Consider the following 25,132-nt stretch of genomic DNA (forward strand, 5'->3'; position numbering starts at 1 on the left):
ACCAACTTGATGCTGTCTTCCACGGAGTCATTGACTTGGTGGCAGGAAAGGAGAGCGGCAAACTTTATGCGCCGAGTTGGCGTGTCACCGAACCACATGATGAGCAAGGCGATCTATATTGCTGACTTGCATGAGGCGTCCGGCGCCAGCGATGATGAGTTGTCCTCCTTTCCACAAAACAGCACGTGCTTCGGCACGTTCAGAGAAGTCTTGGACGCCACGAGTCTGGATTCTCCGTGGGAGACGGCGGGAGCTTCGCTTTCCTTGCCATCAAGTCGAGCCACGGCTCGCCGGCTGCGGAAGACTCGACAGAGGCTGGGGATGTACCGGCATGATTTGATGGTTGCAATGAGGGTCGTCAACAGTGTCGAGCGGGAGATGCTGCAATCGGAATGGGAAAATTGGCTGGACAACGAGAACTCCCTCTGCGATAACCTCGCGGAGATGTTACATGATAACGGCCGCAGAAGCAACGGCAAAGACAACGCAAGTGATGAATCATCACAGAAGCCTATGGACGCCATACCGCCGGAACGGAAGAGAGCTTTGGAGGCGTGGCGTGATGATTACTGCGGAAGTTGTCGGAGGGACCATGCGTCTGCGATGCAGGCGAGAAGGCTGACCAACCTATAGCGGCCGTTCTTTGTAGGGGACGCTGATGGATATTATTCTTGCATGGATTGGATGTGCTTTAATCATGTTGTTTAAGAGCAAGCGACTGTTTTGGCTAGCTGGGCGGGTGGGATGAATTGTTTATTCTCATCGTTGTCGTTTTCTGTGTTGCTTACTTGGTTTGTTTTACTCGGAAGAGATACCAGACATTTCATCCTTCGTTTTCGTTCTCCGTCTGACTCATTCTTTTTTACTCTGCCTTTGATTTTACTTTTGAAATTCTCTATACATAGATAACAAGGGCATATAAGCATATATATATATACACGTATAAAACCGGTGCCTGGATTGGATTATCAAACTCTGTCCGAATCGAATGCGAATGCGAATGAGAAGGAGGCTATCAAGCTATCAAATTACCAACTCCTGCTGTAAGAAATGGAGTCCGGAGCAGCCGGTCCCTTGGAGTCGGTGGAGTCGAAAGTGCGAGCTCCGTCTTTTGCCACGACCGCCGGCGTGATTCTGAGCCGGCTAGCCGTTGCGGATCAATTGATTGCTGGAGAAGCTTGTGAATCAGCTGCTGTTAAACTGCTGCTTTCTACGTATCGTGAGCAATTGATTAGGCCATAGCTTTCTGCAGGTCCTAGTGCGACAAGTTTATATAAACAAGGGACAAGCACCTAAGGATCAACCAGTTTTCACACTTATTAGCGACTGCATTGCCCCAATTGGCTGCTAATCAATACGTGTGCACCGCAGCGTTTCTTGCATGACTGCTCGATTACGGCATCCATTTCTACACCAAGATCGGGCTTCTGTCGCCCAGGGGTGGCCCCTCGGTGACGTCAAGATTCAGCTTCCGCGGCAATAGGCGCAGCACGAACAGGCGCATTTCAGTATACGCCGTCAAGCCGTATAGCGAGAGGCGCTATTAACCTCAGAAAAAGGCCCTGTATCTCGCTATTGCGCGCTGTAAGCTTCTTATCGCTGGCTTTTTAGCGGACGTTCCACAGGCTTCCCTCGGCGTGATCAGGCCGGTTTGACGCCTCCTTCGGGCGACATGCCAGTGCCTGCAGACGGCGCACAGAGTTCTAGGCCTTAGTGCTTGCTTTTATACTCCTTTCCCTTTAATGACGTCTTCTCACCAACGTATCTCATCTCTGTCTGTCTGTTATTTCATCTGGACGAGGCCTGCAAATCCGTGATTTTGCGTGCGATTCTGTTTGGTCAATACTTCTCTTTTGTTGTTTTTGCGCCCCTCCTTCTATCGAACGAAGCGCCATTCTGCAGCAGCCATGGCGGCCCATCACGAGCCTCTGCGGGCAATGGGGCCGATCGAGTGGGACGACGTCCCCGTTGGCAACCTCAAGCCGTTCATGGACGAGGTCTTCATCGATGCCCAGACCGTCGCCGAATCCGTCCCATCGCCAACGACCGCCACGGCCACTGGAGCGGCGGCGACGTCAACGGGTGCCGTGTTCGAACAGGCCGAGAAGGCGTATTCGCAGCGGGAGGCGGGATCTTCGCTTGCCATGGCCCAGAAGTTGCGCAAGGAGTGGAAGGAGATCAAGATGAACCAGAATAACCCGTTGAACATCAGCGTCTATAAGCTTGGGGCCAAAGACGGCAGGGGAGCGTGGTTTGCGCGGAGGAGCGTCCATCACGGCTTGACGTTTGAGGAGTGGAAGAAGGGCATGGAGATGGAGTTTCCCGAGACACTCAAGGTACAGGGCTCGCCGGGCAGTGGTAATATTCGAGGCGTCGGTGCGGATAGGCAGGTTGAGAGTCAAGAGGTTGAGAACTCGGGACATATGAGTGGTAATTATCATCCAAGTTGCCTTGTGTAAGTGAGCTGAATCAGTGCTAACTCTTCTGTCTCCATAGTTTTCCAGCTCTCGGCTCAATTCCCTGGACCCACGGCGCCGAGAGACTTCATCACGCTACTACTTACGACTGACTTTGAATACAAACCGGCGGATCAGGAGAAACCTCTACGGCAACATGTCATTGTATCGAAACCATGCAATCATGAAGAGTGCCCTCCCCGAACGGGAATCATCCGCGGCTCCTACGAATCTGTCGAAATGATCAGAGAGGTGCCCATTGAGAACGGCACTGCATCAAAGATATCATTATTGTCGTCAGACCCAGGCTCCGAGGAGGTTCGAAGCTCTAGCTCGGATTCACGGGAGCATCAGTCCGTGGCTATCGAATGGCTCATGGTCACGCGAAGCGACCCAGGTGGCAGCGTGCCGCGCTTCATGGTTGAAAAGGGCACTCCGCCCGGAATTGTTGGAGATGCCGGCAAATTCGTCAAATGGATAACAGCAATATCACTGCTAAGCTCCAAAAGTGGCGAAAGCCTTCCCGAAGCAGTGAGCCCTGCAAAGCGAGACGAAGAAGATGCAACGCTTCATGAGAATGGGAGCCCCCCATTACCTCCCAGGCATAAACCGAAACCCAGTGTCGATTCCAAGAAACGAGAAGAAATAGAAGCTGCGAGAAGAGAATCGGTACAAAGCATTCCTAGTAGCAATGGTATATACGGCATCATAAGCGGAGTGTTTGAAGCCGCATCATCCGTCGTCGCCAGTGGACTGCGAGGCACGCTAGGCAGTCCGGCCGAGAGCAACACCAGCCTAGACGACTTGGAATCCAGGGCCGCAGAAGAGCACGAAACGGATAACGATATGACTGATCTAAGCGAGACTTCTTCCATCAGAACATTTAGATCAGCACTCGAAAGAAGCATGACTGAAGAAAATCGATCCAAGAGCGTGGCAGGCAGCCATAATTCCGATGAATCCAAGACTCAAGGGAAACAGTTACTAGAGAAAGAACTGAGGAAGCTCCAGGAGAAGCGGCGAAAGCTAGATGAGAAAGCCGCCCACATGCAACAGCGCTTGGAAAAGAAACACCGCGGCGGCAAGGAAAAGGACGAAACAGCGATCGCAAAGATGCGAGAGAAGCACGAAAAGGAGATTGCAAAGCAGGAAGCCAAATACAGGCGGGAGCTGCAAAAGCTAGAAGACAAGCGTGTTCACGAGGAGCGTAAAGCAGAGGCCCGCAGACGCAAGGCGATTGAGCGGGAGGAGAAGATGAACCTGACGATGGAGCTGGAGAAGACTAGGGCGGAGAGAGACGTTGCGCTGAAGGAGGTTGAGATTCTCCAGTCGCAGGTCGGGCAGCTTCAGGCGCAGAATACCATGTTAGCGGCCAAGATGGGACGGTTGAGCGGGCTTGAAGGGGCTACTGCTTCGTCTTCCAGGGGCTCGGGGATAGAGAGCATCAAGGGGTGATAAGTGTCAAAAGGGATGTCATAATATCTTTTCTTTTTCTTTTTCCAAGATTCATAAGTGTTTTTTTCTTGTCACAAATAGGGGAACTTGGAGCATTCGGGCGTATCCATCAATAGCGAGTTTCGATCAGCATTGGCACTTTTTCTCTTTCTTTTCTTCGCTGCTGTCACAGATAAAGGGGTTTGTCTATCTACTTTACATGGGAATAAGGATGTGTCTTGTTATTCCGTCAGATTTCCTGTGTACTATTCATCGATGATTTAGTTCCTTGTATTATTTTGCGCATACCTAATTTGCTTCCTTTTACACTGATACTTTATTGTAGAAGTGCAGCTACTACATGCAGGTACATGAGTATACTACTATAAATGCAAAAAGCTAGTAACAGACAGAGCTTTATTGCCCGACATAGGGTTTTTTTCAAGTAGGTAAAGGTAGCGTAAACACAAGGGAAAACCAGATCCGCTATAACCGTGCGCGCCATTAAAGCAGCAGAAGTTATTACTCATCAAAAGAGTTGAGAAAACCAGCATCGTGAGTCGCGCCGAGACTCGCGCAATTGAAGCATTCTCTCTAATTAGCGGAATGCTATGATAATTGATATTCGGCTTGTCGCGAAAATTTCACCGATTTCTAGATCTGCCGTCGCCTACCATTCTTGTCTGCCCAGGCTCGCCCCATCTTCAAAATGTCTGAACCCTCCGGCATCGACTGGAACACTGGCGATAAGTCGGCAATGGTTTCGATTGGCAGCCACAAACTCTATCTATCTGCCTCGGGCCAGGACCGCAAACCCGGCCAACCAATCATCCTCTTGATGCAAGGTATGGCGAGCACGATTGATGAATGGGTTCTCGTCAAGCGCCTCGTTTCTCCATTTGCGCGCTGGGTTGAGTATGACCGTTCTGGCCTGGGCAGGAGTGAAGATCCCATTGAAACGCGTGAAGAAATCAGCGCTGCATCTGTTGCGGCAGATTTGAACGTTCTCCTCAAAACCGCTGGGGTCGCTCCTCCTTATGTTATTGTGGCCCATTCGTGGGGAGGACTCACTTCTCGGGAATTCATTCATTTGCAGGAGAAACATGTTGCCGGTATCGTGTTTGTTGATGCTGTTACCGAGTTCAGCAAAGTCCGTGAGGAGCTAGTATCTGCAGAGCCGTATCTTCCAGCGTTACACAAGGACGTCGACTTTCTTCCCATTTCATCTCTCAGGCGGGACTTGAAACTATCCCCTGAAGAATGGGCAGCTGTTCAGAAGCAGGATGATAGCGCCAGAACGTCAGTCGTCGGGGCTGCCGAACTAAAGGCATCCTGGGGAGACAAGCCGGTGCTGATGGCAAAGAAGCAAGGCGAAAATCAAGTCCTCGGAAACAGACCTGTGAGTGTTCTCGCGGCAAATAATGCGATGGATCTCCAGACACGGTTTGATGCTGGTGTTGCTGCTGGAAACGGTACTGAAAAAGAGAGAGCACAGTATAGAGTGTTAATAGACAGGATGTCAAAGGAAGATATCGACCATCAGAAGGAGCAGTTAAAGTTATCAAGTGTAGGAAGATATACATTTACAGAGACAAACGGTCATAATGTTCAGATGACAGACCCACAGCTAATAGTAGACGAGATTAGGTGGGTTTTAGATCATGTTGTTGCATAGGTAGTCAAAGACCTACTATATTAATCTAAGTATCTAGATAGAGATATGTATCGACTTAAAGGGGGGGATATCGGGAAATAAATCTAATGCAAAACTTCGGAAGTGCTATGTAGAGAATCGAAACAATTATATATCGCAAATATCACCAGGGAGATAGATGTTAATACACTAGAGAAAAAGAAAACTACTCATATCAATATTTAGACTCTTGCTAAGAGCGTCGATATGTGGTCCGGTCTAAGTGCCTCCTCGCCGCCTCGTGGGATATATATTATCTTAGCTATTTCAACCGTCTTTAATATTCTCTATACCCCTACAAATTACTTATGATAATACCTTAAAGCTTTTTGTCCTTAATCTTAGATAGCCTAGGCGCTATTTGTGGATGCTACGTCAAGGTTACCACGATTTCAGCACCGGGGACGCATTGCCACTTGAGTAGGGACGTGGCTTGCGGCGCCACTTAATTTTAAAAGTTCTTGTTCCATGAAATGTAAAGTATAGGGCATTGAAAATTATAACTGGTTTCTTGAAAAGAGGAAGCTATTTATGCGCAAAACAATAATTCTATTCTATTCTATATCTTCTTTAGCTCGCATAGTGGCTCCATAAGCAATCTCGAAACGTGATAATGATTTGGCGACTTCAGTAACTCTTTGAATTGCGCAACGGCTTGGCGTAATTTCGCGCTGCCGTGCATTTCGCTCAATACCACAGAACCACGGACAATAGATGTGCAGATGGCAAAGACAGATGGGTTTGAAGCCCAGCCCAAAGGACCGTCTTCCTGCTCCAGGAGTTGCTGCATCTGTGCCAGACCATCCAGAAGCCATTCATCCAGCTTGCGGAGTATCTCGCCGTCTTCCGCCTTTCCTTCACTCCACTTGAGTTTTTGAAAGACGGTAGCCCATCGGTTTGCCTCGCGAACTTCATCAATGAACAGATTCTGCTCTTCGACAGCGAACAGAGAGTCGTCTGACCTGAGCGCAGCAGCGAGCTGAGCACCGGGTAAGCTCCACGCCTGATCATGACGATATCCAGCGACGCGGCTTGCGGTAATGGCTTTCAGATCAGCATTGTTGCTGAAATGTTGGATGAGCCACTGGAGGAGACGACTAGATGCTTCGAGGGGTACTAGATTTTGGCCAAGAATGCTCTTTGCTGCGGCAGATCCTGCTTCTCGCACTTCGTCATCATCGTCATTCAGTGTATCGTACAGCACAATGATTGCAGGGAGATATTCTTCGCTGGAAGAAGACGCTCGTGCCACGCTGAAAAACGAGCATAGAGACTGAGCAGCTGCGAAGCGGGTATCGAAGCTCTATAAACGGAGTCAATACATTGAAAAAGTCTGACAAGAAGTCAAAAGACGGCTTGAACTGCCACTAACCTTGTCGTCTGAGCCTGCATCAGCCATCATGGCGCCCCAATTCCGGAATGCGGTGGCCGGAAGGGGTTGATGGTGGTTCATGATGGCTACTAAACAGCCGCTGGCTCTCACAATAGCATTGGACAGAGAGGGATTCAGAGAGCGCTGTGGTAGTATGTTCCACAATTTCATGAGGGAGGATACAGGCAAGGAGTTGAGCTTGTCTTCCGCAACGAGCTGGTTCATCAACTCCACCAAGTTCTCAACCGCTACCACTTGAGGTTCCGTAAAATTGGTTCTAAGGCAAACATCGATGTAGAGATCGCAGAGGGCAATTCGGATCTCGCTTGGAGTTGAGGTGGAATGCCATAGTCTTGGTATTGATTCCAGAGCAGTAGCCATGGTATCGGCGCCGAGGCGGCTCTCGAATAATACACTCCTTACTTGTTGAATAGGCTCCTGGTCTTGGGAAGCGGAAAGTATTTTGCTGATAGTGCTTTGGGCTTTGAGCAGTGCGGATCCTTGCTTCGCTGGGATTATGACGCTAGATGGCTGTAAGGGCTGAGCTCTGGAGATTTGGCATATCCATATCATGTTGACGACTTCTAGATAGGCGGCAATGATGTCTGGGCAGTCAACGTATAGACTGTCAATGCGGCTTGTTTCGAGGAATGCCGTAAGATCAGGTAGGTCAGCTAGCAATGTGTCAGTAAATACAACGGGATGTGTTTCAATATTTTGTTGAGCTTTATATGTACCTATGAGGCGATCCAACGCCACCTCAGTGAATCTTTCAATGAGGAATTTGAGAGAGAGCAAAACACCGTGTACATGGTTTTGGCTATTAGTACTTTTGTCATTCAACGCCTTGCGAAGCAAATCTTGGACGACACTAAGCCATTTGTCGTGTAATAGACAAGAGCAGAGAGTCCTGGCAGCTATCTCACGGACATGCCACACAGGGCTCGAGAGATAGGCGGCAACATAAACCTGGATCTCATCTCGCAAGAGATCGGGTGGTCCTGCTCGACGAATGATATCCAAGGCCGGGAAGACGGATTCAGCAGATGATGTTGCATTTGCTGAAGTCACCATCGTATGGCCAGATTTAAGGAGACTTGCGAGCACTGTCGGAAGGGTAGGATAGCGGTGGTAGGGGATTCGGTTAGCCTTTCCATCCCATCCAGCTTCAATCATCGCTTTGCTCTCTTGAGAGCCAAAGAGACTGTCGATTAAGCTGCGAAGGAAGATCAAGCCACAGTTGCGGATGGCCCAAATCTCTGACTTGAGCCCGCTAGCAGCCAGCTCGAGACACTGAGGAAGATACTTTTCAGACTTGTTGCCCATGGATGTGAGCAGGGAATTCTTGAAGATATCTTTGAGACAGTTATAGGCGTGAACTTGCGGCAGATTGGACCCATCTGTCTCCACCACATGCGCCTCGATACTGGCGATTTCGATGAGTTTGGCCATGGCCTCTTCAAATGATGGGCTGGCTGCATTTGCGGAGAGAATTCCCGTCATCATTGACGGAATACCAGCAGATCGTCGAGTAGTCGATCTCTGGCTGAAGATTTCCTTCAAGGTGCCCTTTAAAACTAAACATCAATAAAGCTGCTCTGCATATAGAGAATTGTTGATAGGACATTTAAGATCTTACCTGGTACCAAATCTCTAGCAGAGACTCTTCGCCCTCAAAAGTTTTCAAATGTTTCGTCAACTGGCAGCATGTCGCAAATGTCGCAGCAACTGTGGTGAATGCGCCACGATGCCTCAAGTTGGCCAGCTGCGTAAATGATAGATTTCCAATGGCCTCAAAGGCTTTTCGTGTTGGAGTTAGGAGCCCCTCTCGGGATTGATTTCTCATACTCTGCACAATCGTCCGCATCAGATTACTACATAACAGTCAGCGAAAGCGTATATAAAATAATCACTACACGTAAGAGACTTGCCTTGACTCGTGGACAGCACGGAAACTATAGCTCAAAAGACCCTTAGTGTCGAGGCCTTCCATGTCTTCCATCTCTTCAGGCAGATGGCCTTCAGGAGAGTCATCGCAAAGAACATCGCGCACAGCTCTCCACACTCGCTCACAGCAAAGAATCACCTTCTCCTGCAGTACAATAGCAGCGTATGTCTCACTTTCCGACAGTTTCTTTTCGGAAAGAGCCTGCCAGGTGAAGCCCAGTGCTGCAAACGTGCTGTGCAGTGGCTGATCTAAAACAGCTTGCCCCAAGTCTGACTCTGCTCTTGATATCTTTTGATGAAGTGTGTCGACAAGCTTTGAAAGAAGCCCTAGTCGCTCATCTTCAGTGTCTAGAAATTTGTATACTAACTGTGAGGCTCTGGCGACACCATCAGAGTGATCGGCTCTGGCAGTCCGAACTGACACCTTTTCAGCTCGATGTAAAAGCTCCTGAAGCTCTTTCGAGGGTTTTTGCTCTGTACCTGCAGAATTAAGAGTGAAATTCTGATACCTTTTGTCAGCATAAGCCTGGGCCATCGCTAGTGAGGCAATCTCCCGGACATCGTCGAAGGGATCCATTACTAGATCTGCAAGCACTCGAGCCCACTTCCCATCAAAATGGTCGAAGAATAGTTGCTGATCATCCGCTGTTTCCCAAGTTTTTGAGTGTTCTCCTTCCATACGGAATATTGATATCAAGCTTTTGAGGGATGTGATATGTCGCTGATACGAAGCAGTAGGTGATAACTCGGCGCATAGAAATCTCAAATACCAGTGAAGGAATTTCTCATGGTAATCTAGGCAAGATACCAATTCAGACTCTGACCATGAAAGTATATTAGTGCGGTACAATGCTGGCTGACTGGCTGGATCTTTCGAAGCATTTTTTCTGGCCTTTGCTTTTGCTCGCGGAATGCTCTTCTTCAATACCGAGATTGCACCACGAACTCTTTTGAACATGTCCCTCGATCGAGCACACACATCGACTCGGAACTTTGCATCTGGATCGGCAAAGAATGTGGCTAGATGTCTCTTGAGGAGACCCAAAGTGGTAGCCGAGTATGGTCGTGTTGTTGACGGGGAGCTAATAAGAAGACTGAGCGCTGATGTCCGAACCTCGTGGGAGGGATGAGTCAGAACGCTCTCCAGAGCATTTTCTTGCAGAGTGATGGACGAGTTGTCTTCGGTTAACTGGTCACTGCCAATATCTAGCCCTTGTTAGTAATTATTTTCAGCGAAGTCAGGGTCAAATTCTTTACATGGTTCTTCAACAAGCCCGACTTTCTTTCCCATTTCCAAAGCAGCCAGAGTGAGAAGCGCACTTGCGCCAAAATCATCAGAACCAGCTGTGATAGCAGAACCAGACCCGTTCTGATTCACATGCTGCAGAAACTTCAGACTCTCCGGTCTATCGGCCTTGAAAAGAGGAGAGAATATGTAATTTTTGAAGTTCTCCAGGAGAATTGGCTCTTCTGATAGAAAATCGAGTAGCCATTTATGCCATGTCTCTATACCCAAGCCTATAGAGTCTTCATGGCCCCTTTGTCTTAGAGCACGGAATAGGCTCACTATAAACTTGCCAGCTGCAGGGCAAATAAAGTGTAACCGAGTCCATTGTAGCAGCTCTGTCGTGAAGACTCTCCATATCTCAATATCCGTAGCATTGGCTAAGTCTTCATGATATGAGAGATGAGTTGCTTTGACGTCATCCAAGGTGAAGACTCCCTTGAGTAGGAAGTAGTCAAGAGTCTTGAGTGCCGACTTAGCCACAGGCTTAGTGGAACGGCCGATTACGATAGAGACAAGATTGTCCAGGAGGGAATTTCGTATGTCCAGAGCCGCTTTCTTATCGGAATTCCTTCGGAGAAGCTGCGCTATCAAGTCCAGAACAAGCCTCATGGATCGATGATGATCAAACTCGTTCCAATCAATGTAGAAATCGTACAGCCGAAAAGCTACATCTCGAGAAAAGGCCCAAAGCTGGAGCGCCTGTGACTCAGATTTCGAGGCTCTCTCCACAAAGCCGCAAAGCCTCACACAGGCGTTACCTGAGACAGATCTGGGCTGGGCGGCTTCTCCCAGAATGGTATCGAAGATGCTTTGGGCATAACTACATACAGGCTTAGCAAAGCTACATAAAATCTTTGAGGCAGTTTTCCGGCGAACTCGCACCTCTGTTGGCTTTCCAAATCTTGATCCTCAAGCCACTTCAAAACCGGATTTGGGTTACCGAGCAGATCAACATGCTCAGGAATAAGTAGACTCGGCATAATAGGCGAGATTATTGCCCACTGAGTCACACCGGGTGAATGAAAATTTAATCAAGGAGGTATCGGTGCTTTCAGTGCATGGATCCCATTTCAAAACGCCAATTCTGCCCTTTTCCGTCCTTTTTGCCTTGTTTCAGCCTCTAGCATGCTCGTCTATAAAGTTTCCCATGAGTCAAAATAGGAAGTTTAAAAATGCACGTGATTGTACACGTGAGAAAATTTTGCCCTGCGCACCAAAGCGCACCAAACCCCACATGCGCTCCTCGATCCACACTGCTGGATAAAAATCATCGAGTCCCCCCCATACTTTTTCGCTTTACGATTCTCAACCAACCACCCCGTCCTGATCACCATTAGATACGTTTGATTCTATTGGGAGACTGTCAAGATGTCTAAGATCTCAGTCGGTACGTCTTACATCACGCAGCGGTTCATCTATTCCTGTCGACCAGAATAAATGCACTTCGCCGAGACTCAAACGACATCCTTTTCACGGTGCTAACGATTCAACGCAGCCAACGTCCGGACGCAAGTCGGAGAGCTCCTTGAGTACTCCAACGAGACCAAGAAGCGCAACTTCCTCGAGACTGTCGAGCTCCAGATCGGCCTCAAGAACTATGACCCCCAGCGTGACAAGCGTTTCTCCGGCACCATCCGCCTGCCTTCCATCCCCCGCCCCAACATGGCCATCTGCATCCTCGGTGACCAGCACGATCTCGATCGTGCCAAGCACGGTGGTGTCGATGCCATGTCCGCTGATGACTTGAAGAAGCTCAACAAGAACAAGAAGCTCATCAAGAAGCTTGCTCGCAAGTACGATGCCTTCATTGCTTCCGAGGCTCTCATCAAGCAGATCCCCCGTCTCCTGGGTCCTGGTCTCTCCAAGGGTAAGCTTTCTCTTCCGTCTTTCAACACATACGAATGTGAATACTAACTATTATTTCACCTACAGCCGGAAAGTTCCCTACTCCCGTCTCCCACGCTGACGACCTGACTGGCAAGATCAACGAGGTCAAGTCCACCATCAAGTTCCAGCTCAAGAAGGTTCTCTGCATGGGTGTCGCCGTCGGCAACGTCGGTATGGAGCAGGAGCAGCTTGTTGGCAACATCATGCTTGCCATCAACTACCTGGTCTCTCTCTTGAAGAAGGGCTGGCAGAACGTTGGAAGCCTTACCATCAAGGCTTCCATGTCTCCTCCCAAGCGCCTCTATTAAATTGGTCACGGGCTTTTTATACTCTTGTTTCGAGGTGTCAAACAGTAACTATGTACGCCTTTAGGGATAGCGTAGCTTAAAATCTCAAACAACGAATTTTTAGCCATCTTGTGTTGCCTCGATAACTCGTAACTGTAACATTTGTGTTTAGGCTACATAATATTCTATTGAAAATGCCGAACAGATGGATGTACATTCAAGCTTGAAAGGGCATTCAACAGCTGGATATTCATCTTTTTGCTTTATTCATGTATGTCTATAAAAATTTAAAAGATGCTGGGCTTTATCTACCGCAGCTTTTTGTTACTCGCCACGCGACGAGCCCCCGACGGCCGATGACTCTGGAGAGAGTATTCCAAACTCCGTCATCTCCAAAATCCATATCGTCCAAATTGAGATGGTTCCTATACCGCCAAACCTCCCGGAATCTCAGCCCCTCCAAGCCCTTGTTGGAGAGATATGGGTCCAACCAAGTGGCCGACGCTGGCGCGATCAAATAAGTTCCGCTTCTCTCTTTCAAATACTCCTGACTGCGCCGATCTGCAGGAGTATCGCATGTAGCTAACTCAGCTAGTTGTTCCAGCAGCGCTTCACCCTTGATTCCCATAACATCCTTGGTAGTCAAGACTTCATTTTTGCCGTTGAGAAGCCAGATAGGGGGAGGATAGGTCTTCCACCAGAGGGCATTTGTGGCGTCGGGCTGCTTGCTCATAAATACCTGTCCAACAACAATACCGCCTTGGTGGTATATCCCCATGAGCACGCCAAGGAAGACGTTGAATATAATCCAAGATGCTGTCCAGATTCGATTGATTGTTGGATTCTTCGGCAGTTTTAAAGATGATAGGATAAGTGGCACAGCTGGTAACAGAAACCGTGCTTCTTGATGTTTGATAAAAGATAGGGCGACAATTCCAGATATGGCTGAGTACAGTCTCAAAGACATGTAAGGTCGAAAAAATATTAATACGAATGCTGGTCCAATAAGCTGCGGTAAATTGGCCAGAATATGTTGATACCAAGGGTGCAAACCATGCAGTGCAAGATTTTCGGTAGAAGAATTATATATGAGGTTGTTAAGAGGTGTAATAACAGGATTCGTGATTAGATCGGTCCAAGTGATGGGCTCCGGCGTGTAAAAAGCAGTATCAACTGCAATAGCAATGAAAGCAGTAGCAAGGGCGGCCAGGACCAAAGCGGCCACCGTAAAGGGTCTGTAAAAGTCAGCCTTTGAGTCTAATGCTTCCAAGGTATGGCGACTGACTTATGCAAAAAATGAGGCAGTAACCAAAATCCAGGTAGTATCAGAAACGCTGGAAAGGTAACACGGTTGAAGAAGCCAAAGACGACAATCACTCCCAAAACAATAGACGAGAGTATAGATGACTGTTACCGAGGAGCGTCAGCATGAGATTGGCAACACAAATGCACATAATGAAGAAGCAAAAGACTCACTTGCGGAGCAGTGATGCGTTTTATCAAGACCAGGCTCCATAAGACAGTCAAGGTCTCGACTGAGTTGGAAAAGGTGTGTGTTTGGAAAGTCCAGGTTACATAAGACGATGCAACAAGAAGAAGAGCAGTGCGGCGCTGGCGTGTCTTGTTGGCTAAGTCATCGAGGTTGATCAACTCGTCAAGGGCCCAGTCTTCCAGCACAAAGCTTGTCAAGAACATCAAGAACCTCAGCGTCCAGAAGACAACAACAGGAGGAATCTCGCCATCTTGGCCATTTCCAACCCAAAGCCAACGCAGCAAAAGCATAGGGAGTCCATAGACGGGCCAGAGAGGGAACACACTCCGAATCGGATTCTCGCTAGTGAATTCCCATGTATGCCGAACAGGGTAACTAAAGATCTGGCCTATATAGATCGGACATCCGGTTAGCCATTTTTTAAAGGAACCGCTACTAATAAATCCATTCATAGCTAATTTAACCAGCAGCCAGCCTCAAAGGCAGCAAGTAAATAAGATCTAGATATTACATAGTACCCGAATACATACCGGCAATCACTTCCGGCCCCTGGAAGTTCTCATCGGGGTGGAGGTAGCTAGGCGACAGAGCAAACCAGAGCCTGATGAGAACTAGGAGAAGATATGTGCGCCGCCACATCTTACTTTGGCTGACAGCTTAGAAGATCGTGTAGGTGGAGCAAGCATGAGAGTTGGGAAACGCTGATACCGATGAAGAAACATGAGCAAGTCGGATAAGCGCGGATAAAATGTCTTTGTGCGCACGCAGGCTGGCCGTGCTGAGAACAAAGAAGAAGGAGGAAAGAAAAAGGATAGCTGGCAATTACAAGTAGTGCGGTAGTGCTACCATGATAAGGGGGGAAAGTCAACAAAAAAACTCTAGGTTGTCGTGAATTAAGAACAACGGAGGTATTTGCTGAGATAACGCTGCGAAAGCAGAGGCAGGCCGTTAGATAAAGCGATGCGGCGAGGTGTATTAAGCAGCGAAGATGACGAGGCTTTAGGATGCGTCAAAAAGGAAAGACAAAGAAAGAGAAAAGCGAAGCAAAATTCGAGTCAACGCGTGGGAGAATCCAGGGACGCGCCAAAAGGCTAGAATAGGTGGCCAGGCTGAGGCTGATGACCTGCTGGCACCTGAGACCTGAAGAGTGTGCCTGGCATTGAAAACAAAAAATAAGGGGCATGACCTCATCTTGTCCTTGCCGTCGCTTTGGTAAGCAGGGCATTTTTTGGTGCTTTAGTGATTTGGTGCTTTGGAATGCCAGCTTCAGCTTTAGGCTTAGCTAAGGGCGCCCTAAAGCGTTTCAGCGATGGGAGCTGTCAATGCAGCAATAACGGCATGAAGGTTGGAACAAAGGGGTCCTTTTTCCTTTATTCTTTTTTTTTGGTCCATGTGTGTCTGATTGTCCTTCACCATTGAATAGAAGAGGTTATGGCTTACACTTGCAGGCATCTATCTATAGAAGAAGTGCGTAAAAAGACAAACGCAAGACAGGCCTGTCACTTTCCTAGTGCTACCCAAGGGCGATGCCGTAGGGCTGGGGCATGTATATGAACGAGCAATAGCACTGGTAAATGCATACAGCTTGAAGATTCACCAGCCGAACGAATTGTCTCTCATCGAGCTATTCAAAGTAAAATTTTCAGTAGAATGCCTTTGTCATCAATTGAAAATTATGTCATGCGCTGGCTCCATGACAGCCCTATACCAGGACTGTGCACTACTATAGGTACTGATCCTTCAGCGAAGACTCCGAATAGCGTGATGGTATTCAATGTCAGGCTGGGCTGAAAGCGGCCCGCAAGTGTAGGAAACAGACCCTCGTCAGAAGCAACAGACTTTACAAGAAAAGCCCACAAAAATAGATGTGCACTAATATTGTGTTGCTCATTTGGGGCTCCTTTTGAGCAACTAAAAGAAGAGTCACTTCTTTGATGCTGACTTTAGCCACTCGGCCATTAAGCTTTCTTTCAACCCTCGGTGGCGGTACGTACTGCTCTCCACCAGCGGAACCCCGCAGAACTCAAGGGACTTGCCTGCCTGCTCTGCTCTGCCTACCGCTGCCGTCCGTGCCTAGCAGCTGATATTTCAACCTTCAGCTCCCGCACTCCTAGCCGCGTTCCTCGCATCTCCATCATCAACCGCTCTCCGCCTCGCTCAAACGCCTTGTGCTACATCGCAGCATCCGTCTCCATCGTCTATATCGTATCGCTACATCCATCAGCGCTTCTCAAAGCATCTGATTATCACAATGGCAGAGGCAAAGCCCGCGTCCCAGAAGATCTGGCTGATCTCCAATGACAACGCCACCATGGAAGTCGGTAAGCTCATCCTCGCTGGACCATCGCCATCTCTTTGCCGACGGCTTGAAACTGACTGTCAACCCCAGACCGTGTCGTGGTTGAGCGCTCCATGCTCTTGAAGAACATGTTGGAGGATTTGAGCCATACCGACATCACCCAGGACAACCCTATTCCCATCCCCAACGTAGGCTACTTCCCATCGGATCTTTGATGCTCTTTCTAGAACGCCGCTGACAGGGTCTCGGCAGGTCAATGAAGCAGTCCTGCGAAAGGTGGTCGAGTGGTGCGAGCACCACCGTAACGATCCCGTTACTACTCCCGATGACGAGTCGGATGCCCGCAAGAAGACGACTGATATCGAGGAGTGGGACCAAAAGTTCATGCAGGTGGATCAAGAAATGCTCTTTGAGATTATTCTTGTATGTTTGAATGATGACTACCCAAATCAGACCTCCCCAGGAACCCCAGCTAACTATAAGCCTAGGCATCCAATTTCCTTGATATCAAGCCTCTTCTGGATGTCGGTTGCAAGACTGTCGCCAACATGATCAAGGGCAAGTCTCCCGAGGAGATCCGCAAGACTTTCAACATCACGAATGACTTCTCCGCTGAGGAAGAGGAGCAGATCCGTCGTGAGAACGAATGGGCTGAGGACCGATAAATCATGGTCGCTGTGGCTATTAGTGCTTCTTGAATTATTTGTTTTTGCTGCCGGAGAGCAACAATACGAGCCTCACTGTTTCTGGGGCTATTTCATAGAGCAACCAACGGCGTTGGTGGAATTGAAATGATAGGGCTATTGGTTTCTTTTATCCTCTCTTTTGGGCTCTTTTACTTTTTTTTTTTTTATTAAACTGGTATCTGTTTTTGGGGCAATGTTTTCGGGGCACGAACGACTGACAACAGTCGATCAATCTTCATGAGCTGGGGACTTGTCTCGCACGTTTACACTTGCGTTAGATAACAATTTCTAACATACATCTGAATGACTGTTATAATATAGCTACTCTAAAGTGCGAGAATGGCTTGGTGTTAACGTGACAGTCTTTGGCATTCTCATATCTGATTATCGTGAAACTTTCTGTGCTCACATCCAATCGTAAGAGAACTGGAGTAGCGACAATCAGATGTTGCTGTGAGGCCTTATCCTACCTAGGTATTTTCGAGATACGCATGTGGTGACCAGTGATTGTTATCTGTACGATGCCACTAGAGTCCGAACAATTTACTGGGAAATGATGATTGGAAATGGCGGAGCATGTTTTCATCACCGTCCAGGGAAAACGGCTGGTTGATGAAGTCTTTACAAAGCGAGTAGCAACATAGGCACCGTGCTCAGAAAAAGAAAAGAGATTTGAGACTTGTGGTAAAACAAGCAAATGGACATCAAAAAATAAAGGTTCATTTCCTTTCCCTATGACCGACCGTGACATGAAGCAATATCAAGAATCAAAAATCCAGGCAACCGTGCCCAATATTCCGTACGTCCGCATCCTCCTTCCCACGCGCCCTAAAGACGACAAAGAAACTCTGTTTTTACGCCCATCCACCACTGTTTTAACTTGTCATTGAGAAATGCCAAAGAAGCCGGATGTCGGTACCGTCGGTACAAGTGGGTCGAGGAATGCCAGGTGATTTTGTTTGTTGACGTCGCTTAGATTCCAAGACGAGTCTTTCTCCAGTGCCTTCTCTTGGCGTTGTAGCTGTGGGATTAAAATGTTAGCATCAAGATGTGTCAAAAATTTGGTTGAAAAGGTTTGTTCAATATGATAATGTGTGGAGAAATCGGTGATCGAAGAGAGGTGAGAGGGCGATGTATTTGAACAGCGAAAATTCGGTAGTGATCGAGAGATTGTGGCGATGGTTTCGAGGGAACAGGGAATTTTCTCGTCCATGGGGGAAGTTTGAACGCACCGGATTGTGTTGCCAGTGCGAAGGCGAATCCATTGCGGAACCGGGCGGTTCTGCTTCTGGGCCTTGGCCAGCTTCTGCTTGGTTCGGAAAGTCTTGTGGCTCTATAGAATCAAATGCACGTCAGTGGTCTGATCGTTTCTCAGAAAATATCGATTCCCATCTTTGCGTCTTCATGTTCCCGCCGGCGGTTGTGAGTTTGGAACACCACCACAAAAAGGGTGTTCTTCCGCCTCCAAAACTGCCAGGCCAAACTCTGGAAATCGCTTCTCTCCAATAGGACGTATCTCCTCATAACAACGAGCAGGAAGGGGGCGCTGCATACCGGCATCTTGTTGACCTTGCGTATCGAGTCTGGTGATGATGACGATTTTCGTTGATAGATGAGAACGATTGTAGATTTTGCGACCCGCATCCGAGGGCGTAAAGCCCTAGCGGAGAAGAGAGAAAAAATGGTGGGTTTGTGGCTGGTGCGACAGGTGGCGCAGGCGAATCTTTTTTCCTGAGGCAGAGAAGTTCTGGCGAGGAAATTGTGGAAATATTACCTAAGACGGCCTGGATCGAGTGGACAAAATAAGACGGCCATGGCGCATCATGCTATGATGAGCTAAGCGGCACCTGGATGGAAGCTTTTAGAGTCACTCTGTGAAATTTTTGGCATTCCATTTCGTATTTTTTTTTATGAATCGACCTATCATTATTTACCAACAAAACTATGCCAGATCCCTTATTTGGAACACGTAAAAATATATGTCGCATAGATGCAATCTTACTTCTGGCGACAAAAATACACACATGCATGCTTTTAGCAGGTCAAGTGATATAAGGCTGCGTGAGATTAGCCTTAATTATTCTGTCTAGCGTCTGGGCCAACCAGAGGCCGCCGTTGGGAAGGGTCATTGCCTCTAAAACAAGGCCTACCAAGATAGCTGCAGATGGGCGTTGGAGCCTCCGGAATAGGGGACAGTTTGTAATTGATAACTTCCGCATACCTAAACACTTCAACGAAACCCCCTTTGCGACGGCTTTTGCGGCGCACACGCGAGAAACCTTTGATCGACTCATTCGTCCGGCGTTTATTGCGATTTTTTTCAACAATTCCCGTTTAGCTTTTTTCTTTTTATTTCAGCGTCCCGAGAGAGGCAAACACGCTCCCCTCGACGATTTCAAATCCACCCGCCTGGGACGAGGCAAACCGCGAATAGCGAAACACTCGGTGCACCGTTAGGGGACTCCAGGCTACATATTTCACGATGGGTGCAGGCATGTCATGGCTGTCCAACTTGGTCTGGGCAAAGAAGGAGATCAGAATTCTAATTCTGGGCTTGGTATGACGTCGTGTGCTGCCTTGGGACCTCGGTGATGGATTGCTAATGCGTCGGCGCTCAACAGGATAACGCGGGCAAAACAACCCTTTTATACAGACTGAAGGTAATTATAAATGGCTGTTGCCATTGTTGTTAATCTTTTTAACAATATACTGACTTTGAGGATTAGATCGGAGAAGTTGTCACGACGATACCAACGATTGGATTCAATGTCGAATCAGTCACGTACAAGAACCTCAATTTTAACGTCTGGGTATGGATAACACCAACAAAAACACATGATAGAATCACAAGTGACTTCTTTTGCTAACAAACATTATTTCTTGTCTGCAGGATCTGGGCGGACAGACTAGCATTAGACCCTACTGGCGGTGTTACTACGCCAACACTGCGGCCGTCATCTTCGTCGTCGACTCTACCGATATCGATCGATTACAAACCGCGGCAGAGGAGCTTTCGGCCATGCTAAACGAGGAGGAGCTCAAAGATGCGGCTCTGCTGGTATTCGCCAACAAGCAAGATCAGCCCGGCGCCAAGGGGGCGGGAGAGATCTCAGAGGCGCTGCAGCTGGGCGAGCTGCGGGACCGAAACTGGAGCATCATGGCTTGCTCGGCAGTCGACGGCAGTGGTGTGAACGAGGGCATGGATTGGCTAGTGGTAAGCTTCTTTTTTTCATGTTCCTGAAGATCGATGCATCTCGGGTGTTGGAATACCGAACGAGGCTAACGTTGAACGTTCCAAATCTAGCAAACCGTCAACTCGGAAAACTAAAACCAAACCATATTTTTTTTCTATCATGGAGACTTAATAACAGCCATCTCCTTTTGTGTTTTCGAAAACCACAATCTTGTACAACAAACGATATGATGAAGGCAACACGACGGTCGGATTCCGTTGTATGTGGGCATGCAACCATACACCTGGCGATCAGAGGAGGAGGACATGCAGCGAACGGCGCACTGAGCTATCCATCTAACAGGCGGATGACGGGCATTTTGAGAGAGGATAAATCATATGGACGGGACAATGTCAACAATACTATCATTTAATTTAGACTTGGGATACCAGTATCAGTATCCCAATTTGATTCTCAATATTGGTCTCGGTCTTTGAAACACCGAGTTCTTGCATCAGATGCCTAGTGCCTCGTATCTAAACAAGAGCTGCCACGCGGCACGCCGCAGTAGATCTAATCAAAGACCCGCAACGCGCGGACATTCTAAATTCTGTACCAAACTTGCGTTGAGAGTTGTAGATATATCTGAGCTGGGGCATCCAGAACTACCTGAAAATCAAGACAGCGAGACAGAATTGTCTTATCGCCCCTCACTGCCTCTTATTTGTTACATAAAAGCCCGCATAGTATTATCAATAACTCTCTCGGATTACGACGGCCGAGGCTCAGAACATCCGATGGGAATTTGGATTCGAAGAAAGAGGGTGTGAAGGCAATGCTACTACACAGGAGTGGGTTTCTGGACCTTTAGTTTCAATGTCTTGATGTGTATGAAACATGGGGACTCGGGCTTCGGGATATACAATGGGGTGGAGCTGGTTTTACGAAGTCTACACTTTACTGAGCATGGCGTTGGAGGATGAGATTTTGGCGTTACCTTGGCTATATTGTTGTAGCCTAATTTGAAGGGCAGAAGAACTGAGAGGGATTTTGCTGTGATCGCTTATTTTACCTACAGGTACTGGTAGTATTTGCAGTTGATCTGAAGAGCTAGCGGCAGCCCACTGGCATGTGTACGTTAGAGAAAGGATGTTACCAGCAACTATTAGGATTGATACAGTGAAGTCAGCAAGGAGAGTGTTATATGAGATACCGATTTTTGACTTGGCCGTTAGTCTGATACAGACATTTACAACATCATATGAAATTTGCTACCAATCTTTCTCAGGCTGTTGTGTGTTGCGGTTTACAACCACCATTACCTAAGGGCCGCGAAGAAAGAGAGGGAATTCTCAGACGATCAGCATACACCACCCTTGATAACGCTACATAGCATCCTATACATTACTCCAGTTATAGCATGGGCTACTGCTGCTACTGCTGCTGTGTCAATTTGCGGTCTCTAGCTACCACCTAAGCATGCGCTAAAAATCGCAAGCGAGCAGGTGACCACGCGTTAAGAGGCTTAGGGACACCGAGACGCGAGGCGCGCCGGCATCTCTCCGTTCAGGCTGAGCAAAGCCAGCTCGCTTCTAGCGCGAACCACTCATCTTGATAATGCCAATGGTGGGAAGGAGAACCGCCAGGATTCCAGGCGGCACTTGCGGCACTGGCGGACGAGAGCAAGGGTCTGGTAGGGCCCCCGCCCTGGACATGAGAGCTTGTTCCACGGCTAACGAAGTGTTTTCGCTGGTATATACCAGAGATGGAATAGCTAGGTCTAGTTGAGTTGAGTTGGGGGAAGGGCAGAAGATGAGCGTTGAGATGTGGCGTGACATGAGCTGTCAGATGTGTTAATGTGTTAAAGTGTTACTGTAAGCCACTTATGACATAGGAAGGCTTCTTTCAACTGCCGTAAATAGTAGTTGCACCAGAGCTTCAACTTTAACTTGTAAGACAGGGGGGTATACACCAGTTATTTCACCCATGGACTGCCACACAAGAGAAGGAGAAGAAAGGCAGCAATGTGCTTATGGTGTTTGATACTGCTCGACCACTTCTTACGGCCGAAAGGACAAACAAGGCTAGTAGCAGCGAGCCCACGGCAAAAAGGACCACTGGAGGTTCAGGCGGCGGGCTACGTACAGCTCTCTGACAGGGAACATGGACAGAGAACGCGCCCGTGCCCCGCCCCGGACAAGTGAACCGAGCCGGCTTTCTTTTCACGGCCTGTTTATTGGTTCTCGTCCAGTCCCCCACATCGGGCTGGGGCCAGCGGGGGGGACAGGCAAGTGGGTGGACGCTGACGTAGTTGAGAGCATTCTGGGCGAGCGCAGTGGAACTGGCAACAGAGGCGGGCACTATGGCGATATAGTCAGGCACAGCAAGCTTTCGAGTCGATGGCTGGGGCAAGACCGAGCTTTGAGCGGTATCAATGCGGCAATAACGGGGAAAACACAGCTGCGAACAGTGGGTACAGGTATGCCAGGAGGATGAGACCAAGGCATTGATGCGGTACAAGCAGCCAGCCGTACACGAGCTCAGAGCTAATGTATGGCAAGCAACTGAGGGGAAGCCCAGCCCAGGCCATGTAACAGACATGCCGCCAGCTTGCACCCATTGATGGCTACAGGCACATGGGCTCGCTTCCACTGCTTCTTCTCTTCGGGTCAAGGCCTCGTCTTGCATTGGGCTCTCACCCCACCATTACGTTGAGCTCCTCGCGTATAAAGACGGCGGCTGGTCCTGCCCCTCCTTATAGCTGCCTTGCCTCGTCTCTCCAGCTCTTCTCGACTCTTCTTCCCCCATACACACATCAATTCGTCTCGAGTACCTTGTGCTTCACCAGGGTATCTCTGTCTGATATTTGCCTGCTGGGCCACCTACCTATACTTCTACCTTGCCAGCAGCTTGTTCAGCGAACAAGACGCCATCCGCCAAAATGACGGCCGACGACACGCCAGCGTCCACCTTTAGGTACAATGAGAAGCCTACCTACACCACTTCCAGTGGTGCTCCCATTGACAATCCCTCGGGCTGGCAGCGCCCAGGCACCATTGGACCGCTGCTGCTCCAGGACTTCCACCTGATTGACTCTCTCGCCCACTTTGATCGTATGTTTTACCCCTCCTGTTTCCGTATCAAGAAGCCCTTCAGAGCTCGACCCCATTCCTCCCTCCCGTGACTCTAGAATAGCTTGCTAACACTTCGTATCCATCTAGGCGAGCGTATCCCCGAGCGTGTCGTCCATGCCAAGGGCGCTGGTGCATATGGTGTCTTTGAGGTCACTCACGACATCTCCGACCTCACTTCCATCAACATGTTTGATACTGTTGGCAAGAAAACCAACTGTATCGCACGCTTCTCAACTGTTGGTGGAGAGAAGGGCTCTGCCGATACCGCCCGTGACCCCCGCGGCTTCGCCATCAAATTCTACACAGACGAAGGCAACTGGGATTGGGTCTACAACAACACTCCCGTCTTCTTCATCCGTGACCCTACCAACTTCCCCCTCTTCATCCACACCCAGAAGCGCAACCCCCAAACAAACCTCAAAGATGCTACCATGTTCTGGGACTATCTCTCTACCCATCAAGAGTCCATCCACCAAGTCATGACTGTCTTCTCCGATCGAGGAACTCCCTACTCGTACAGACATATGAACGGATACTCAGGCCACACCCACAAGTGGACTAAGCCTGACGGATCATTTGTCTATACCCAGGTCCACCTCAAGACCGATCAAGGCAACAAGACATTTACAGGAGAAGAAGCCGCCAAGATGTCTGCTGAGAACCCGGACTGGAACACTCAAGATCTTTTCGAGGCCATCCAGAAGGGAGATTACCCCAGCTGGACCGTCTACGTCCAAGTGCTTACACCTGAGGAGGCAGAGAAGTTCCGCTGGAACATCTTTGACTTGACCAAGGTCTGGCCACAGAAGGACGTGCCCCTCAGGCAGTTTGGCAAATTCACCCTCAACAAGAACCCTGAGAACTACTTTGCCGAAATTGAACAGGTTGCCTTCTCTCCCTCTCACTTGGTGCCTGGTGTTGAGCCCTCCATCGACCCTGTCCTCCAGTCCCGACTCTTTTCTTACCCTGATACCCATCGTCACCGTCTTGGAACCAACTATCAGCAGATTCCCGTCAATGCTCCACTCAAAGCATTCAACCCCTTCCAGCGTGATGGCGCTATGGCTATCAATGGCAACTACGGCGCCAACCCTAACTATCCTAGCTCTTATAGACAACTGACTTACAAGACTGTCAAGCCCACCGTGACACACGAGAGTTGGTCTGGTGCTGCTGTCCACGAGCTTTTCCAGGAAGTAAATGACGACGACTTCGTCCAGGCAAAGGGTCTCTGGGATGTGCTCGGCCGCACCCCTGGCCAGCAGGAAAACTTTGTCTCAAACGTCTCTGGCCATCTGGCGGCTGCTCACCAAGATACCCGTAACAGAACATATGAGATGTTTTCACGGGTGGATAAGGCCTTGGGCGCCTCCATCCAGGAACAGACAGAAAAGCAGGTCAAATAAGCGAAATATGTCTGTCAAATTAGGACTCAAGGATACATCCCCAAAGATGAGATTTGAGCTATGAAGAAAAAAAATTGAGATAAATAGATATGAGAAATGAACAACTTGTTATGAGAACTTGATTTCACGTATGTCAGTAAGATACAGAAAGAGGTTATTTGAAAGCGAAATGGCATGTTCAATGCTATCAAAAATACAAATCCTCCATGTCTGAATCTGTAAACAAAGCATTTATTCATCCATCTGTCCAATACGGTACTCCTATTCGCAAGGCTCGTTCATAAGGCAACAAGTATTTCGACAAGTAGTAGCCAGTTCATACGATTTACGATCATGTACGAGTTGTTCACAGATAGTTAAGAGAATACCACGGTCCAGTTTTTTTTTTATGTTTCAATTAGCTACCTAGTAGTACTGCCAACGACAAGAGAACGAACAGGGACCCTTTTCCAGCAGTGCGCTTCATACTTGCGTGCAAAGCATCCCCACCGCCAGGGTGAAGAGCCACATTTTTTTTCCCGTCTGTTATATCATTTTTTTTTGGGCGGTTTTCCCTCTTTTTTTTCATAACATTTTCT

General features: G+C 48.5%; 9 protein-coding genes across 9 annotated transcripts; 6 read left to right on the top strand and 3 right to left on the bottom strand.

The window, feature by feature from the left end:
• Positions 1 to 1,907: 1,907 nt before the first annotated feature.
• On the top strand, positions 1,908 to 3,911 carry TGAM01_v203022 (hypothetical protein; the record flags this gene model as incomplete). The annotated part of the gene is made up of 2 exons (XM_018802379.1): positions 1,908 to 2,430; positions 2,497 to 3,911. The coding sequence occupies 2 exons, from the start codon at positions 1,908 to 1,910 to the stop codon at positions 3,909 to 3,911; spliced, it is 1,938 nt and encodes a 645-aa protein (XP_018664297.1).
• Positions 3,912 to 4,599: 688 nt separating this feature from the next.
• On the top strand, positions 4,600 to 5,565 carry TGAM01_v203023 (hypothetical protein; the record flags this gene model as incomplete). The annotated part of the gene is made up of 1 exon (XM_024549110.1): positions 4,600 to 5,565. One exon carries the CDS (start codon positions 4,600 to 4,602, stop codon positions 5,563 to 5,565), a length of 966 nt encoding a protein of 321 aa, XP_024406088.1.
• A 577-nt stretch (positions 5,566 to 6,142) lies between these two features.
• Positions 6,143 to 11,170, bottom strand: TGAM01_v203024 (hypothetical protein; the record flags this gene model as incomplete). The annotated part of the gene is made up of 7 exons (XM_024549111.1): positions 6,143 to 6,886; positions 6,956 to 7,629; positions 7,693 to 8,524; positions 8,595 to 8,829; positions 8,893 to 10,108; positions 10,160 to 11,010; positions 11,073 to 11,170. 7 exons carry the CDS (start codon positions 11,168 to 11,170, stop codon positions 6,143 to 6,145), a joined length of 4,650 nt encoding a protein of 1,549 aa, XP_024406089.1.
• A 388-nt stretch (positions 11,171 to 11,558) lies between these two features.
• On the top strand, positions 11,559 to 12,385 carry TGAM01_v203026 (60S ribosomal protein L10a; the record flags this gene model as incomplete). Its single annotated transcript, XM_018802382.1, has 3 exons — positions 11,559 to 11,577; positions 11,686 to 12,057; positions 12,123 to 12,385. 3 exons carry the CDS (start codon positions 11,559 to 11,561, stop codon positions 12,383 to 12,385), a joined length of 654 nt encoding a protein of 217 aa, XP_018664300.1.
• Positions 12,386 to 12,668: 283 nt separating this feature from the next.
• Positions 12,669 to 14,495, bottom strand: TGAM01_v203025 (GPI mannosyltransferase; the record flags this gene model as incomplete). Its single annotated transcript, XM_024549112.1, has 4 exons — positions 12,669 to 13,599; positions 13,650 to 13,771; positions 13,841 to 14,310; positions 14,375 to 14,495. The coding sequence occupies 4 exons, from the start codon at positions 14,493 to 14,495 to the stop codon at positions 12,669 to 12,671; spliced, it is 1,644 nt and encodes a 547-aa protein (XP_024406090.1).
• A 1,612-nt stretch (positions 14,496 to 16,107) lies between these two features.
• TGAM01_v203027 (E3 ubiquitin ligase complex SCF subunit scon-3) lies at positions 16,108 to 16,820 on the top strand (the record flags this gene model as incomplete). Its single annotated transcript, XM_018802384.1, has 4 exons — positions 16,108 to 16,177; positions 16,246 to 16,343; positions 16,408 to 16,578; positions 16,644 to 16,820. The coding sequence occupies 4 exons, from the start codon at positions 16,108 to 16,110 to the stop codon at positions 16,818 to 16,820; spliced, it is 516 nt and encodes a 171-aa protein (XP_018664302.1).
• A 904-nt stretch (positions 16,821 to 17,724) lies between these two features.
• On the bottom strand, positions 17,725 to 18,485 carry TGAM01_v203028 (60S ribosomal protein L39; the record flags this gene model as incomplete). Its single annotated transcript, XM_018802385.2, has 2 exons — positions 17,725 to 18,174; positions 18,396 to 18,485. 2 exons carry the CDS (start codon positions 18,483 to 18,485, stop codon positions 17,725 to 17,727), a joined length of 540 nt encoding a protein of 179 aa, XP_018664303.2.
• Positions 18,486 to 19,323: 838 nt separating this feature from the next.
• Positions 19,324 to 20,169, top strand: TGAM01_v203029 (ADP-ribosylation factor-like protein 1; the record flags this gene model as incomplete). Its single annotated transcript, XM_018802386.1, has 5 exons — positions 19,324 to 19,398; positions 19,463 to 19,501; positions 19,568 to 19,651; positions 19,732 to 20,055; positions 20,146 to 20,169. 5 exons carry the CDS (start codon positions 19,324 to 19,326, stop codon positions 20,167 to 20,169), a joined length of 546 nt encoding a protein of 181 aa, XP_018664304.1.
• A 2,786-nt stretch (positions 20,170 to 22,955) lies between these two features.
• Positions 22,956 to 24,554, top strand: TGAM01_v203030 (catalase; the record flags this gene model as incomplete). Its single annotated transcript, XM_018802387.1, has 2 exons — positions 22,956 to 23,127; positions 23,236 to 24,554. The coding sequence occupies 2 exons, from the start codon at positions 22,956 to 22,958 to the stop codon at positions 24,552 to 24,554; spliced, it is 1,491 nt and encodes a 496-aa protein (XP_018664305.1).
• Between the last annotated feature and the right edge of the window lie 578 nt (positions 24,555 to 25,132).

Source organism: Trichoderma gamsii (assembly GCF_001481775.2).
Source record: "Trichoderma gamsii strain T6085 chromosome Unknown Scaffold_8.2, whole genome shotgun sequence".
NCBI classification, from domain to species: domain Eukaryota; kingdom Fungi; phylum Ascomycota; class Sordariomycetes; order Hypocreales; family Hypocreaceae; genus Trichoderma; species Trichoderma gamsii.